At 40.7% G+C, this 16,277-nt stretch overlaps 1 protein-coding gene across 1 annotated transcript in view; it reads left to right on the top strand.

The window, feature by feature from the left end:
* Positions 1 to 721: 721 nt before the first annotated feature.
* The window catches only part of plcd4b (phospholipase C, delta 4b), a 39,658-nt gene continuing 24,102 nt past the window's right edge, over positions 722 to 16,277 (top strand). The window contains exons 1-7 of the mRNA XM_041264321.1: positions 722 to 934; positions 3,940 to 3,987; positions 4,130 to 4,288; positions 8,293 to 8,521; positions 9,137 to 9,266; positions 13,403 to 13,634; positions 15,991 to 16,192. Coding sequence (XP_041120255.1) covers positions 3,951 to 3,987; positions 4,130 to 4,288; positions 8,293 to 8,521; positions 9,137 to 9,266; positions 13,403 to 13,634; positions 15,991 to 16,192 — 989 coding nt within the window. The 5' untranslated portion in view covers positions 722 to 934; positions 3,940 to 3,950. The remainder of the gene's footprint in view (positions 935 to 3,939; positions 3,988 to 4,129; positions 4,289 to 8,292; positions 8,522 to 9,136; positions 9,267 to 13,402; positions 13,635 to 15,990; positions 16,193 to 16,277) is intronic.

The raw sequence follows: 16,277 nt of genomic DNA, 5'->3' as shown, positions 1-16,277 counted from the left end.
GTACAATCGGATAATACTTTTTAGTTGAGTATGGGTAATTATTATAAATATTATGATATTTTATGTTGTTAAATCCTGAAAAACTCAAAGAGCTGCTTTTCTGGTAAAATGTGCCTGTATCTGTGCTTTGCTTGTTGTCCTAATCTGTTTCAGGCTCCTCTATTACAATGTTAATTGAATGACTAGATTACCTTTAGTGATAGGTTTCCTGTTGATAAAATATTTCTAAGTACAAGATCCAGGAATGTGGGCACGTGGGCCAAATGCAAATTAAGAAGCATAAAAGAGCAGAACATGAAAGATAAGAGAAAACAGAACTGAGGGCTTTTCATTAGAGAAGCTGGCAGTCACTTTAAATTAAAAGGCCACATTTGAATAATGTTAAACTGTTGTTTTGCAGCTTCAGTGACACATTGGTTCCAATAGACCTGAGTTTGGGTTAGGGTTATGGTTAGTTAGAGTTAGGGTTAGGGTTTGTCCACAAAGTATGGCTCAGAAAGTGTTAGGAAAGTGACCCCTACCCCTCAGAGCAGGCTTTAGGAAGCTAACTTACATTAGGAAAGCTTATTAATCCCTTTTGATAGAGAAAACTACCTTGTATCCAGTTCTGCCAATTTACTGTAGATCAGTAATCCATCACAAAACTGTCCACCCTCTTTCTCCTCCTCCCTGTTTCTTCCTTCATGTAAGTCCCACCCACTTTCTGAGTCTGTGCTGGATAGCGCTCTGCTCTTGAGAGAGAGTGACATGAGCCCTGCCCTGTCAATTGTGTTGAGTCAGATCACTTTTCTCTGCAGTTCATTTTCTCTGGTCATGCAGAGCAGCATGATGACTGCTATTGAGGGCCAGGGAAAGGTGCCCCCCACCTGCGATGTGGCCGCGTTATAGAGAACAAGCAACTGACCCACCCAGAGGGAGGCTCTTCTTCAGGCTGGTAAGAGAGCTGGAGCTTCCCCTGTTTTCTTTGTTATCATGCGTGGGATTAAGTCCTCTGAAGCATTGGGAGAAAATAAATTGTACTTTATCCTTAAGTTTTTTACTCCTTGTTTGAGTTTAAATTATTCAGTTTTGGCATCAGTTTGGAGTAGGTAAGATGATCCTGTGTATTCTATATTATTAACTAATTGGAGTTTAATAACTCATCAATGGCTAACATCAATTATTGATAATAATATAACTGCTGGCAAATTGTTATCTGTTCCAGTGCTTTATTTCACGTGTTTAGTGTGCATAAATAGTTTAGAACTTTTTAATTTGAATTCAGCACCACTAATAATTTCACAGACAAACAGTTAAGATAAAATAAAGATTTTCTAATTAATTTTACATAACAAATTTTCCCATTCTCATTGTATTTTAATACATTTTAAAAGCTTCCTGAGTCATTGTGATTCATTTGATGAACTGTTAATTGTGACCAAATAAATCGTTTTTCTTTGTCTCACAAATGTCAAGATTGGATGGACATGGGGACGGCTGCTCCCTCATATAAACATTAGAAATTCGAGAACGAGAAAAAAGCCGTTTGGCCCACCTATGCTTGCTCCCTTTGGTACCAGTGTGGTCCATTAGCACTTAAGAGAGGAAAAAACAAACAAACAAACAAAAAAAAACAGGTTAGTAGAGGAAATGAAACCTCTGGGAATCCGTGGCTAGATGGACCGCCCTTCCCCCAGACAGCTAGCTAAAGGTCTTATTGTGATCACAGAGGGGGTTATACAATATTGTGCATGACAGCATCCAACTGATACTTAAAGGATCTGATAGTCTCTGCTTCAGCTCTTGCAGCCTGTTCCAGTGGTTTACCACCCTTTCTGTGAAAAAGCGCCTTTACAGTAAAAAGGTTGATAATTTCTTTTAGCTGCTTGCTTTTACTCACACATAAAATACTGTTCTCATTCACTATTAACATCGTTGATGCACCATAACATTAGTTCAAAATAGTCAAGAGATGTACTGTATATACCATAAAATTGCTACTGTGTGCATTGAAAAAATATATATTAATAAGAAACATCTGCTACAAAATGATTACTGAATATCCTGGTAGCTCTTCCATTCTGAGTGCAGGCTATTGTTCCATAAAAAAGCAAAGCAATTCAGTCACATATGTGAATGTGCAAAGGTGCCTTAAGTGGGGTTGCAGACCTAAATATAAAGTGATATAGCAGGTATGGCTGTGTGTATAATGAAGTGATATAGCAGGTATAGCTGTGTGTATAATGAAGTGATATAGCAGGTATAGCTGTGTGCATAATGAAGTGATATAGCAGGTATAGCTGTGTGTATAATGAAGTGATATAGCAGGTATGGCTGTGTGTATAATGAAGTGATAGAGCAGGTATAGCTGTGTGTATAATGAAGTGATAGAGCAGGTATAGCTGTGTGTATAATGAAGTGATATAGCAGGTATAGCTGTGTGTATAATAAAGTGATATAGCAGGTATGGCTGTGTGTATAATGAAGTGATAGAGCAGGTATAGCTGTGTGTATAATGAAGTGATAGAGCAGGTATAGCTGTGTGTATAATGAAGTGATATAGCAGGTATAGCTGTGTGTATAATGAAGTGATATAGCAGGTATAGCTGTGTGTATAATGAAGTGATAGAGCAGGTATAGCTGTGTGTATAATGAAGTGATAGAGCAGGTATAGCTGTGTGTATAATGAAGTGATAGAGCAGGTATAGCTGTGTGTATAATGAAGTGATATAGCAGGTATAGCTGTGTGTATAATGAAGTGATATAGCAGGTATAGCTGTGTGTATAATGAAGTGATAGAGCAGGTATAGCTGTGTGTATAATGAAGTGATAGAGCAGGTATAGCTGTGTGTATAATGAAGTGATATAGCAGGTATAGCTGTGTGTATAATTAAGTGATATAGCAGGTATAGCTGTGTGTATAATGAAGTGATATAGCAGGTATAGCTGTGTGTATAATGAAGTGATAGAGCATGTATGGCTGTGTGCAGAATGCTTTTTAAGAGGACAGCTTAGCCAGCTGGTATTATCTGTCTAATACAGTAATTATATGTCTGATATGACACCTGCAAGGGGTGCTTCAGAACCACACGATAAACAGCCTCTATAATACCCATCATGTAAAACAATAGCCTGCTACTTGAATACAACATTTTTAGTGTGTCCTTTCGCAATCTTTCAGAAAATAACACCCATATGAGCACCACATGGTTGTGTGCCGCTGAGACAGAACCCAACCGAAGTATGGGTCAAGGTTCAAGTACGCAGGTTAATGGACGGTTTAAGATTCATTATAGTATTTTGTATTGACACTAAGAAACTAAGAATTTTATTGGTCATTAAACAGCTTGGGCGAAAAAAAAGCTGAGAAAATTAACCACACAATAAATTAAACTTTAAAAGATAATCATAAATAATGTTGCACTGTACACAAGCAAAACCATTAGCAGACCCATACTTTACCAATAAAGACAACATAATGGATTTGGTACAAATATTGGGCAGTGCTCCTGGTATTATGCTGATATGGCACTGCAATATTATTGCCCCATGAGGCTCACAGAGCCCACTCCTACATACCATTCTTTATCCACAAAGCAAATCTGACAAAAAGGGTGCTGACTCACACAGGGGAATAAATGTGCTGTGGAACAAAACTGCCTCGTCTCTTAGTACAATTCTGTTGATTACAGTCTACTCTGAAAGTGCGGTCTGAAACAACAGATCAGACTGGATTAATTCCTTTTTCTAAAGCATTCATCTGAAATGACCACAAAATCCATCTTCTATTAGCTTTAGTTACAATATTGCTGGTCCATATTTTATTGTGGCCAGAATATTTTAATCTTCACTTGTTTTTTACTAAGGTGTTTTAAACAACTGCATTTCTTACTAAGTTGCTTTATTTCTTTAGAAAATTTTCTTTTACAAAAAATGTTTCATGTAATTCTTTTTGTTTAGATGTCAGCAGCATGACAAGTAAAGAAATGGCTTCATCCTTCAACCTGCGTAAGTAGATGAATTGAAATGATGGCTTCATGTAATTGCAGGGCTGGTGGTGAACATCAGTCCCCTTGAACGGCTTTCATGTTGATAGCCATACACTTGCTGCTCAGATCACTACTCTAAGTGTTTCTCTGCTACCTCCCAGGTATCCAGGGGGATGAGAACTTGCAGTCCATGTTGCTGGGGACGGTGATGAGGAAGATTAAATCCCGAACCTGGAAGAAGCAGCGCTATTTCAAACTGCAAGAGGACTGCATGACCATCTGGTACAAGTCAAAAAAGACAGGCAACAGCCACTCCACCTGTGAGTATTGTTGGAAGTGGTTTCATGAGTGAAAGCACTACTCTGCTCGACGAAAGCAAAAGAACCTCTTTGCTTTATTATACTCCTCACGATCTATTGTAAATTAAAAGCTCATGATAGCATATCACTCAGTTGCAAGCAAACCAGAAGTTTGTGTATCACCTGTTGTTTCTGCTTTTATCTATTTCTTCACTATTTCCAAGTTACTGTGCTCTGTGACATTGTGTGAAGCCTTACATTCGATTTCCCATAAGGCACCGCGTGGTGCCCAGGTTATGACATAGAGGTGCTGACCCTCTTGATCCTTATAATCCTCTTCATTTTGCATATTTCCAGTTCATTACGTGTTTCATTTGTAAAAATCTTAAAACAACTTACTATTTGAATTTAGGCCGAAGTTACATGCTCAATTTGAAAGCAATCTTTTCTTGACAACTGAAAGTGACTCACATTGTTCTATGTCTTTTCAAACTTATTCCAATTACTAAAGCAGCTGCTGAGACACGTCTACTGTACACAAGCGCCATCTTAAAATTGCTTAAAGTAATTATCAATTTCCCAGTGTGCCTGTGGCACATTTAGCAACAGAAATTCAGTTGTCAATTTTTTGTTGTCAACTAGAATTGACAATACAAATTGCTTGTGTATCTATGGCCTAGATTTCAAAAATATTATAAGCAGCTGCAAGGAAACTGAAGTTCCCTAGTGTGAACTTTGTTCTCTGGCTGGTATGTTCTGTAAACATTTCATGCATGTTTGGTAGAGAGGAAGCAGTTTGGTAGAGAGGAAGCAGTTTGGAAGAGAGAAAGCAGTTCAGTATAATGTGCTGGTTAGTACTTTCAAATCTAAACACAAACAAGAGCTATACTTAGAACAAAATCTATTTCGACCTGATGAAATGACTGAGATCTGACCTACACGTGCTCCACAGCAACATGTGGATGAAGTGGCCTCTGCTGGCTGGTTTGTAAAAGTGGGAGCTCACCCTGTCACACTTTCAACCAAGTCCCACTTGAATTATTGTCCTTTGTGGAGGTGAATGTGACATATATTGATAAACAAAGCTGGCGCTGTGGTCATGATCATTCTTAATGAGAGTGCGTCAATGATTAAATTCAAATGAAGCCCCTGCCTAAAATATTGAGAAACAGACTACCCACCAGCACCTCTATGTCATGTGAGAACTTAATCTCATGGACAGAACCGCAAACAAAGCCTGACATGGTGAAATACATAGAAGTCAAGAGAGAGCAGGAAGCAGCTAGAAAAGCTACAGAAATACCTGTCTTACGGGTTTAGAAGCTCGTGATTTGCTTTGAATTGAGTGATACTTGTATACCAGCTTGTCCTTTAATGATCTACAGTGACAGGTCTTGAAATCACCACAATGCCATTTGTTAAATTGTCTTTATTTACAATAAATCACCACTGAAGGAAAATGAATGCAGTGTTAAATATTTCTCTGCTTCTAACAATCAAATCACCTCGTCTTCCAAACTTTTTCAGTGGTTACAGTTCTGGTAAAGCATATCAATAAAACCCTGTAGTTACTAGTAGCTGTAAATCTTTCAAATGAAGAAAGTACACAGAGCATGCAGCTCATTGTATTGGCTGTCGAATATATGGGATAGAAATGTAATAAAAGGACTATATACTGGAATCAATACCTGTGTATTTAAATGACAATAATGCTCTGAATATAAGCTGACAGGGAAGGTGTGGAATGGAAGGTACAGTTAGTTCATTTCTGTTACAAGAGATGAAGGAACGTTCAGATTGATTTGTGTGTGATGTTCAGTGGATTAATAATTTATTAGTATAATTATTAACTGATATTTTGACATGACATTCTCAAAAGCCGGACAGGAGAGAGTAGGTTCTTTGCATATTAAATTTTATTAAATTGTTATCAGGTTAAGGCCAAGATACAGTGCTGAGAAAAAGTTTGTGAAACCCAATGATAATTATGGAAATTCCATAGTTTTAGCATGATAGCCTTCTTGAATCAAAACCAGTATTTTCTTAAATATCCAATAGGGTTTATATTAACCAATTCCATGTCTTTTGAAACATAATGATGTATGAATCTGACAAACAATGAGTAATTAATATTCAAGATATGTGAAAAAGTGAACCCCTGGTTTTATCAGCTCAATTAAGGGGATAATTAGAATCAGGTGTTTAAATAATTAGGTAGCTCTTCAGGGGGGAGTTTGGGAGCCCCCACCCTATATAAAGATCAGAAACTTAGTGAGTTTGGTCTTCACCATACAGGTGTGTAGAAACACATCGTGCCACGATCAAAAGAAATAACTAAGGACCTCAGAAAAACAGTTATTGATGCTCATCAGACTAGAAAGGGTTACAAAACCATTTCTAAGGATTTGGGGCTCCCCAATCCACTGATAGTCTACAAATGGAGAAAGTTCAAGACCACAGTCACTCTACCCAGGAGCGGTCGTCCTACCAAAATCTCTCCAAGAACAAACGGGAAAATCATCACGGAAGTCTCAAAGAACCCCTGAATAACATCCAAGGATCTACAGATCACTCTTGCCTTGGCTAATGTGAGTGTTCATGATTCAACTATAAGAAAAAGACTGAACAAGAATGGTGTTCATGGAAGGATAGCCAGGAAAAAAACACTGCTCTCTAAAAAGAACATTGCTGCCTGCCTGAAGTTCGCCAGAGAGCACATAGATGATCCAAAAGACTTCTGGAACAATGTTCTCTGGACAGACGAGTCAAAGGTAGAACTTTTTGGTCTCAATGAGAAACGTTATGTTTGGTGAAAACCAAACACTGCGTTCGAACAGAAGAACCTCATCCCAACCGTCACGCATGGTGGTGGGAGAGTGATGGTTTGGGGCTGCTTTGCTGCCTCAGGACCTGGACAGCTTGCCATCGTTGACACAACCATGAATTCTGCATTGTATCAGAAGATTCTAGAGGAGAATGTCAAGTCATCCGTCCATGAGCTGTAGCTGAACCGAAAGTGGATCATGCAGCAAGACAACGATCGTAAACATACAAGCAGATCTACAAAAGAATGGCTGCAGAAGAAGAAATTCTGCGTTTTAGAATGGCCTAGTCAAAATCTGGACCTAAACTCCATCAAAATGTTGTGGCAGGACCTGAAGCGAATTGTCCATGAAAGGAAGCCCTCAAATGTCACCAAGTTGAGCAGTTCTGTAAGGAGGAATGGGCCAAAATTCCTCAAAACTAATGGGAGAGACTGGCCAACAGTTACAGGAAATGCTTAGTTGAAGTCATTGCCACCAGTTACTGAATCTAAATGTTCACATACTTTTTCAAAAATGGATATTGAATGTTGAATCATTTGTGGATAAATAAATTGTTGAAAAAGTATCATGTTTGTGTCATTTGTTTAATCAGGTTATCTGTATATATTATTAGGACTTAGATTAAGATCTAATAACATTTTAGGTTTGAAATATGTGAAAATCCTAAGGGTTTCACAAACTTTTTCTCGGGACTGTAACTGGTGGGTGGGAGGTGGTCAATTGTGTCTTGTTATATCAAACACTGTATTAGATGGCAGCTCCAATTTCCCTGGAATGCATTATTTTGTGGAGGCAATGACTGCCATACCATTTTAGTCACAGTTTTTGTACTCCTTCTCTACTCATTCTGTACTCTACACACAGTCTCAGTATGTGTACTCATTATCTACTCATTCTGTACTATACATAGTCTCGATATTTGTACTCAGTATCTACTCATTCTGTACCATACACAGTTTCAATATTTGTACTCATTCTCTACTGTTAATTTTTGTACTCTACATGCAGTCTCAGTATTTGTACTCATTCTCTACCCTACACAGAGTCTCAGTATTTGTACTCATTCTCTACTCATTATCTACTCATTCTGTACTCTACACACAGTCTCAATATTTGTATTCATTCTCTACTCATTCTGTACTCTATACACAGTCTCAATATTCATACTCATTCTCTACTCATTCTGTATTCTACACACAGTCTCAGTGGGTGATGTGGAGGCAGTGAGGGAAGGTCACCAGTCAGAGGTGCTGCAGAGCATTGCCGAGGAGTTTCCTCCTGACCGCTGCTTCACTCTAGTCTTCCGAGGTCGTCGCGGCAACCTGGATCTGGTGGCTGACTCTGCAGAGGAGGCCAAGACGTGGATTCGGGGAATGCGTAAGCTAATTGAGAACCTGGAGAACATGGGCCAGCGCGAGAAACTCGACCAGTATCCTTCTCACAAATAAAAAGACTTTACAAAGCTGCCATTACTAGTAATAAATGTGTTATTTCATATTGTTCTTTTACACTCTAAACCGAGTCTCAGCCCTCCCTTCATTCTCATTATTAACAGTTACAACTGTTCAGCTGAGGAAACTACATGGAATTGATTCATTATTAATCATTACTGTAAAATGTGATCTAAATCACTCTCAAGGAGGGTCCTTATAACAAGTGCAGTACAGAAGAGTGAATGCATAATAAAGCTTGACATACACATGTTTTTTTTTTTTCCCCCAACACAATACATAACATCATGCTTATTGGTAGATATTAATTTACAGCTATATCCAGGAATGCACTTATTATCATAATGATAAAATGGTATTATCACCACACAAAAAATAATCTGATATGATGTTTAAATCAGTAAACGATAATACTGTACATATAAATGACTTGCCAGTCAAATGAAAGCTAAGGACATGGAAGATACAAGAAAATTCCTCCTAAACAATGATCACTCTGTTATGCTGTATGGTGATCTCATCTGTATTGAGAAAGGTTGCAAAAGATAAAATGTTTCTTCCAACTACTTGGTGTTTCCTTAACCTGCTTGTAGGTGGATCTGTGACTGGTTTAAAAAAGCAGATAAGAACAATGATGGGTGCATGAACTTTAAAGAGGTGCGGGACCTGCTGAAGATGATGAATGTGGACATGAATGAGCACCATGCCCTACGCCTCTTTCAGGTGGGTTAGAAAAAAAGACAGTCACAGACAGACACCCTACACTTAATATAAGATCATTCAAGACAAAATATTTAATACAAGCCACTAATTAATATGACAAAGACCAAAATACACAATTTCTGGTAGCTCAACAAACTTTATAAAAAAAAAAAAGCACTTAAGCAATATCAAATATTTGTTCATGACAAAAGTATTGGCACTTTTACATTAAATGTCTACAAAATGTAATATAAGTAATTCAAAATATATATTAATTGATTGAAAACCATTGCACAGTAACTACTCTGTATTATAAAGTCAATAGCCAAAATAATAGATCATTATTTCCAACATCTATTGAAGAATGTTTCGGCAACACAGCAGATGATGGTCAAGACAAAGGAGTTGGATTCCCATTTGAAAAAAGCTTGTAAAACAAACAACAAAGGAAATGGTTACAGAACAGTATCAAAAAAATATGGAATACTGTCCCACACCCTCTGTGAACTCAACTGCCTCGGGAAGAGGAGCAGGAGGACCACCGCCTTTTTTTTGTTTTCAGTGTTTTTTAAGCTTTCCTGAACTCAACTGCAACGGTTACAAACTAACCGGGAGGAGCAGGTGGGAGCCTTCCTGTACTCAATTTCAGTGATATTAACTAATCATGAAACAGCAGGACTTGCAGTACCCTTCTTGAACTCAACAGCAGTGAGCAAGAGTTTTTTTTTATTATTAATATATTATTATTATTGCACCTTTCCTGAACTCAACCTCAGCGACCAGCTAACCGAGAAGGAGCATGAGGACGATCCCCTGTGCTCTAGCTTAGTGATTAGTTATACTTAACAAGATGGAGCAGGTAGGGCTTGTGCAGTATCCTAACCCTCCCTGAACTCAGACCCAGCGACCAGAACTAATCAAGCAGGAGCAGAGAGAGGGTAGCGAACCACAGCTAAAGCGTGCAAGCATAGCTAAAGCCTAATATACACACTGTACTTAGAAGTGCAGCACCCACTCTACCTGAACTCAACCACCCTGATCAGAACTAATCTAGAGGGAGCAGAGGGAAAAGGATACTTACCTTGGAACACAGGCAAGATTGCGCCTGAGAACTGTAAACAACTGAAACTCGAACTGCCAAACCTGTCATGTTTATTTTATTGTATTATTAATTTTTTAATCGCCTTGTAAACACAAGCAAAATGTACTGGGAATTCTTGGAAGGGGTGCTACAAGAACACCAGCTTCCTAGCACTTAAAACAGTCTGGACTAGCAACAGTACACACAGCTCAGGTCCGGTATGAAAAGCAAAAAGAGGAATAGCTCCCTGAGGCGTCACTACTTATAGGGGAAGTACGTCGTCGCGGGAGCATAGCCTTTGGCAGCTTTGATAATGAAAGCTCAGTGATTCGGCATGTGACTAGCGCATATCCCAACAGTGAAAGGAGAGGGAGCTGCGACTACAAAATAGAACTCCACGGTCTCTGGTATTTATTTTCACTAGTCCCGATGCTAATCGACGCGCAGCTGGCAGCCTTCAAAAAGGCTGATTGAGAACAATAGACTGTCAATCATTCACTAAGACAGAGAGTAGAGACTAATTTGATTACAGCTAAACACTTTGCGGACTGGTAAATAAAAATATGAATGTAGAATACCATTCTGTAAAATCAAAATACAATTGTTTTCTGTGTTTTTGTCAATGTGACTGCTCCTGGGGCTTTTAGGTATAGTGTAATACATCTCATTTATTTATGTACTCCCACATTTCATGCTTTGTGAGAATATTTAATAGATACGGACAGAAAGGTACATGAATGTGCAGCCCCATATGTGTTACATGACTGGAGAAAATTTAAAACCAAAAACCGCCCAAATGACCGCCGCAGGGCTTCTAGTGTTAATCTAGACACCGTTATTAAGCTTAATGTGACATATTCTAAGATTGTCTGCATCGTTTCAGTCTGAGGCTGTGATTGTATGTGGGCGTGTGTGTGTGAGCGAGCTACTACATCACAGCTTACTGGAGAGCTGAAGTTTTTGTGTGTGAGGAGACAGGATGTGTCATATGAGTGCTAGTCAGCAAGCTAGTCAGCATGAGTGCAGTGAGATTTTTTTAATTGTGTTTTGTGCTTACTAAGATATTTACTTTCTGACTTTTCTGATTTCTGTTTATTATTTGTGCGCTTAATAAAATACTGCTATTGATTAAACATTACTTGTGTCTGTGCGTGAATGTGTGTTCATAGTAAATCCTCGATTTTTGTAAGACGTCAATTAAATATTGTTAGTACGAGATCTAATCAATCCAGATAAACATTACATTATCAATTATTGAATTGTTCCTACAGTACCTCGTTTAGCATTCGATACAGAGCGCAAAATGTTTAGTTTTGCTTGGATATTTATAGTCTTTTTCACTCTGCTAAATAGCCACTTTCGTGACATTATTTGTGTATCTTGTCTTTTTTTAAACTCACAGTCCTTTGATGTTTTAATGTCCTTTTCCACTGGGACATCAATAGTTTATATCTTTGTTGTTGCACGTGTGAATTATCTGTACATAATTCAATTGTCTGCTCAGCCTAATCCAGTCCAGGTGCCGGTCACCTAATCAATAGGTCACAATTCAGTACGTCTGCAAGCCAGAGGCCCCTTCTCTAGACACAGCAGTTTGCCCTGCTTCTCAAGACACACAGTTAAATTAATTAATCTAGTTACATTTTTTATATACATTCATGTATTTATCATATTCAAGGAATATGTCCCACAGAGAAAAAAAGGAAAGTATGAAGAAATACTTGTACTTACAGTTAAACATAGAGATGGTTCAATCATGATATGGGGGTGTTTTAGAAGTTCAGGGACTGGAGACATTCATGTCATTGAAGATCGACTGAATGCAGACTATAAGAACATTCTACACAGTACAATGATGCCATCTGCTTGTAGGCTGATTGGAAGACAGTTTATCTTCCAACATGACAACGGCCCAAAGCATATGACTAAGCCTACTCTGGAATTCTTGAAGAAAACAAAGATAAAAATTCAGAAATGGCCATCGCAATCACCAGATTGCAATTCAATAGTAGCGATTTAGCCTTATCTGAAAAAAGCTGTAGCCAAGCATTGTGTATCCAGTCTGCCTGAGCTCAAGGAACGACACAATGGGACCAGATTTCCCCAAAATCTGTAGCATGAGCAGAGTCGGCAGCACGCAGTACTGCTCATTGACCGATACGAGCCCTCAGACACTGGTACTGGACTGTGGGAGAGGTGGGATGAACTGGCTGAGGTGTGAGCAGAGCTAACAGCACGCATTGCTGCTCATTGACTAATGTGTGCCCTCAGACACTACAAAACTCTTCAAAATAAGCAAATACCAAAACCACCCAAGCTACAGCTATCCCGATGTTTTCTTTAAATGTAAAGTGTATTGGCTGGCTTCACAGACAATGAGCAGTGCTAGTCTTGGACTACCTTAGCTAAGGTAACATTAGGTAGTCCAAAATTAGTGTTAATCAGGGTCTGTGAATCCAGCTATATATGTTGATTCTGCTCAAGTCGCGGGTGTTTTTCACTGGAGGAATCGAATACCTGCTACATTATAGAGTGGCCAATGCCCTTTTGAAGGTGGACACCCTCACTATTGTATTTTTTTAAATTGTGTGTAATGCAGCACTGCTACTGCTTTAAAAGGATGTTTTTGTACAAGTTCTGGAAAGTATCAGGATCTGGGGGTATAGGGAGCATTCTGTCGGTCTGTGTCGAACATTTTGAAACGTGCATGCAGTGGATGTGGGTTATGTGAGCTACTTTTTCATGTTATGTATTTTATATTTACATCTGGGTTAAGGGTGCATGTTACTGTCATAGTGTACTTGTTAATTCACCAAATACAATAAAATTACAAAGAAAAGATTGCCTTGAAAGAGCAGGTGTATGAGTCTTAGTTAAAGGTTGGAAATCAAAGCGTTTGGAATTAAAAAAAAACATGAGGAGAGAAAAAGCACATACATGAAGATACACCAGTACTATTCCATTGAAGTTCAAATAGGCTTTTTACTCCTTGTGGTCTTAATTTGTGCATTGGAAGTGAGTCCATCAAGCAGGCTGTTTAAGCATAACATCACAATTGTCCATTTTTCTACCCCAGATGGCTGACAAGTCTCAGTCGGGCACGTTGGAGGATGACGAGTTTGTGCTGTTCTACAAGATGCTGACGCAACGGGAGGACGTGCTGCGGCTCTTCCAGGAGTTCTCTGGGGACGGACAGAAGCTGAGCCTGCTGGAGCTGGTGGAGTTCGTGCGGGAGGAGCAGCTGCAGTGCGAGCAGAGCCGGCAGCACGCATTGCTGCTCATTGACCGATATGAGCCCTCAGACACCGGTACTGCACGGTGGGAGGGGTGGGATAAACTGGCTGCAGTGTGAGCAGAGCTGGCAGCCAGCTATACCCCTACATCCATTGATAATACTCCTTAAGAATTCTCGGTGTTAGTGTCCCAGCAATTTAATAGTTTCCAAAATCAGTACGGCGATGATGCATACATAGAGCAGGACCTCCCACTATCACTGCACCTCCACAGAGCAGGACCTCCCACTATCACTGCACCTCCACAGAGCAGGACCTCCCACTATCACTGCACCTCCACAGAGCAGGACCTCCCACTATCACTGCACCTCCACAGAGCAGGACCTCCCACTATCACTGCACCTCCACAGAGCAGGACCTCCCACTATCACTGCACCTCCACAGAGCAGGACCTCCCACTATCACTGCACCTCCACAGAGCAGGACCTCCCACTATCACTGCACCTCCACAGAGCAGGACCTCCCACTATCACTGCACCTCCACAGAGCAGGACCTCCCACTATCACTGCACCTCCACAGAGCAGGACCTCCCACTATCACTGCACCTCCACAGAGCAGGACCTCCCACTATCACTGCACCTCCACAGAGCAGGACCTCCCACTATCACTGCACCTCCACAGAGCAGGACCTCCCACTATCACTGCACCTCCACAGAGCAGGACCTCCCACTATCACTGCACCTCCACAGAGCAGGACCTCCCACTATCACTGCACCTCCACAGAGCAGGACCTCCCACTATCACTGCACCTCCACAGAGCAGGACCTCCCACTATCACTGCACCTCCACAGAGCAGGACCTCCCACTATCACTGCACCTCCACAGAGCAGGACCTCCCACTATCACTGCACCTCCACAGAGCAGGACCTCCCACTATCACTGCACCTCCACAGAGCAGGACCTCCCACTATCACTGCACCTCCACAGAGCAGGACCTCCCACTATCACTGCACCTCCACAGAGCAGGACCTCCCACTATCACTGCACCTCCACAGAGCAGGACCTCCCACTATCACTGCACCTCCACAGAGCAGGACCTCCCACTATCACTGCACCTCCACAGAGCAGGACCTCCCACTATCACTGCACCTCCACAGAGCAGGACCTCCCACTATCACTGCACCTCCACAGAGCAGGACCTCCCACTATCACTGCACCTCCACAGAGCAGGACCTCCCACTATCACTGCACCTCCACAGAGCAGGACCTCCCACTATCACTGCACCTCCACAGAGCAGGACCTCCCACTATCACTGCACCTCCACAGAGCAGGACCTCCCACTATCACTGCACCTCCACAGAGCAGGACCTCCCACTATCACTGCACCTCCACAGAGCAGGACCTCCCACTATCACTGCACCTCCACAGAGCAGGACCTCCCACTATCACTGCACCTCCACAGAGCAGGACCTCCCACTATCACTGCACCTCCACAGAGCAGCACCTTCCACTATCACTGCACCTCCACAGAGCAGGACCTCCCACTATCACTGCACCTCCACAGAGCAGGACCTCCCACTATCACTGCACCTCCACAGAGCAGGACCTCCCACAATCACTGCACCTCCACAGAGCAGGACCTCCCACTATCACTGCACCTCCACAGAGCAGGACCTCCCACTATCACTGCACCTCCACAGAGCAGGACCTCCCACTATCACTGCACCTCCACAGAGCAGGACCTCCCACTATCACTGCACCTCCTGTAAAATAACAGAGATCTGAAGCAGCTAACCTTGGCCTAGACCTTCTTGACAACGCTTGTAAGGGCATGAAATGAAAATGCTCTAGCAAAAAACTATTGGTGTATACAATGGTTATTTTGTTCTGTTGTAAAATAAATGTATTCCATGTATTTACAATAGCCTTAGTTATCCTGTGAATTACTCAGCACATAGTTAACACATCAACACGAAAAAAGTCACTGATTACTTTTTGAAATGACTTGAGGCATAAAATCTCAATTATAGTAGGCTTTGAATGAAGAGGAAGATAATCTTTGTAAAAAAAAGTTATCATTAAACGACATGATATCTACTCAATTTTACCAAATTTGTCAAACAAGTTCAAAATAACAGCAACCATGACTTCAGAACTGTCCAGACCCAATCCACCCTTACCAAGATTGGAATGTAATCCAGAATCAAACAGGAATCTTCATATAAGCATGTCAATCCAGGATTCAATCCTAGAATGAATCTTAATGTTCACAGTTGTGTGTTTATGCCTACATGTTAATTACATGATACAACATTTCTTTAGTGGTAACTTACAAAAATATGAAGTAAGTTTTTGTAATGATCTATTAGTATTTGTGCTACTTCGTCCAACCAGATTAATCCTGATCCATTGTTAACCCATCCATGTAGCCAAGAAGCTCCATGCCATGACCATCGATGGGTTCCTAATGTACCTTAGCTCTCCTGAGGGCTCCATCTTCAACCCGCGGCACCTGGGTCTCTATCAGGACATGAAGCAGCCGCTCAGTCACTATGTGATCTCCTCCTCCCACAACACCTACCTGATCGAGGACCAGCTTCGGGGCCAAAGCAGCATCGAGGGCTATATCAGGTAACACAAAACTCATTTTGAAGTATTAAGTATTAAGCATTTCATTGCAACTGGTTTGGCAGCAGTACCAGAATGTAGTACTGGA

This window comes from Polyodon spathula, chromosome 11 (genome assembly GCF_017654505.1).
Source record: "Polyodon spathula isolate WHYD16114869_AA chromosome 11, ASM1765450v1, whole genome shotgun sequence".
Taxonomy (NCBI): Eukaryota; Metazoa; Chordata; class Actinopteri; order Acipenseriformes; family Polyodontidae; genus Polyodon; species Polyodon spathula.
The sequence above is the reverse complement of the archived record's forward strand: the minus strand, read 5'-3'. Positions and strand labels throughout refer to the sequence as shown.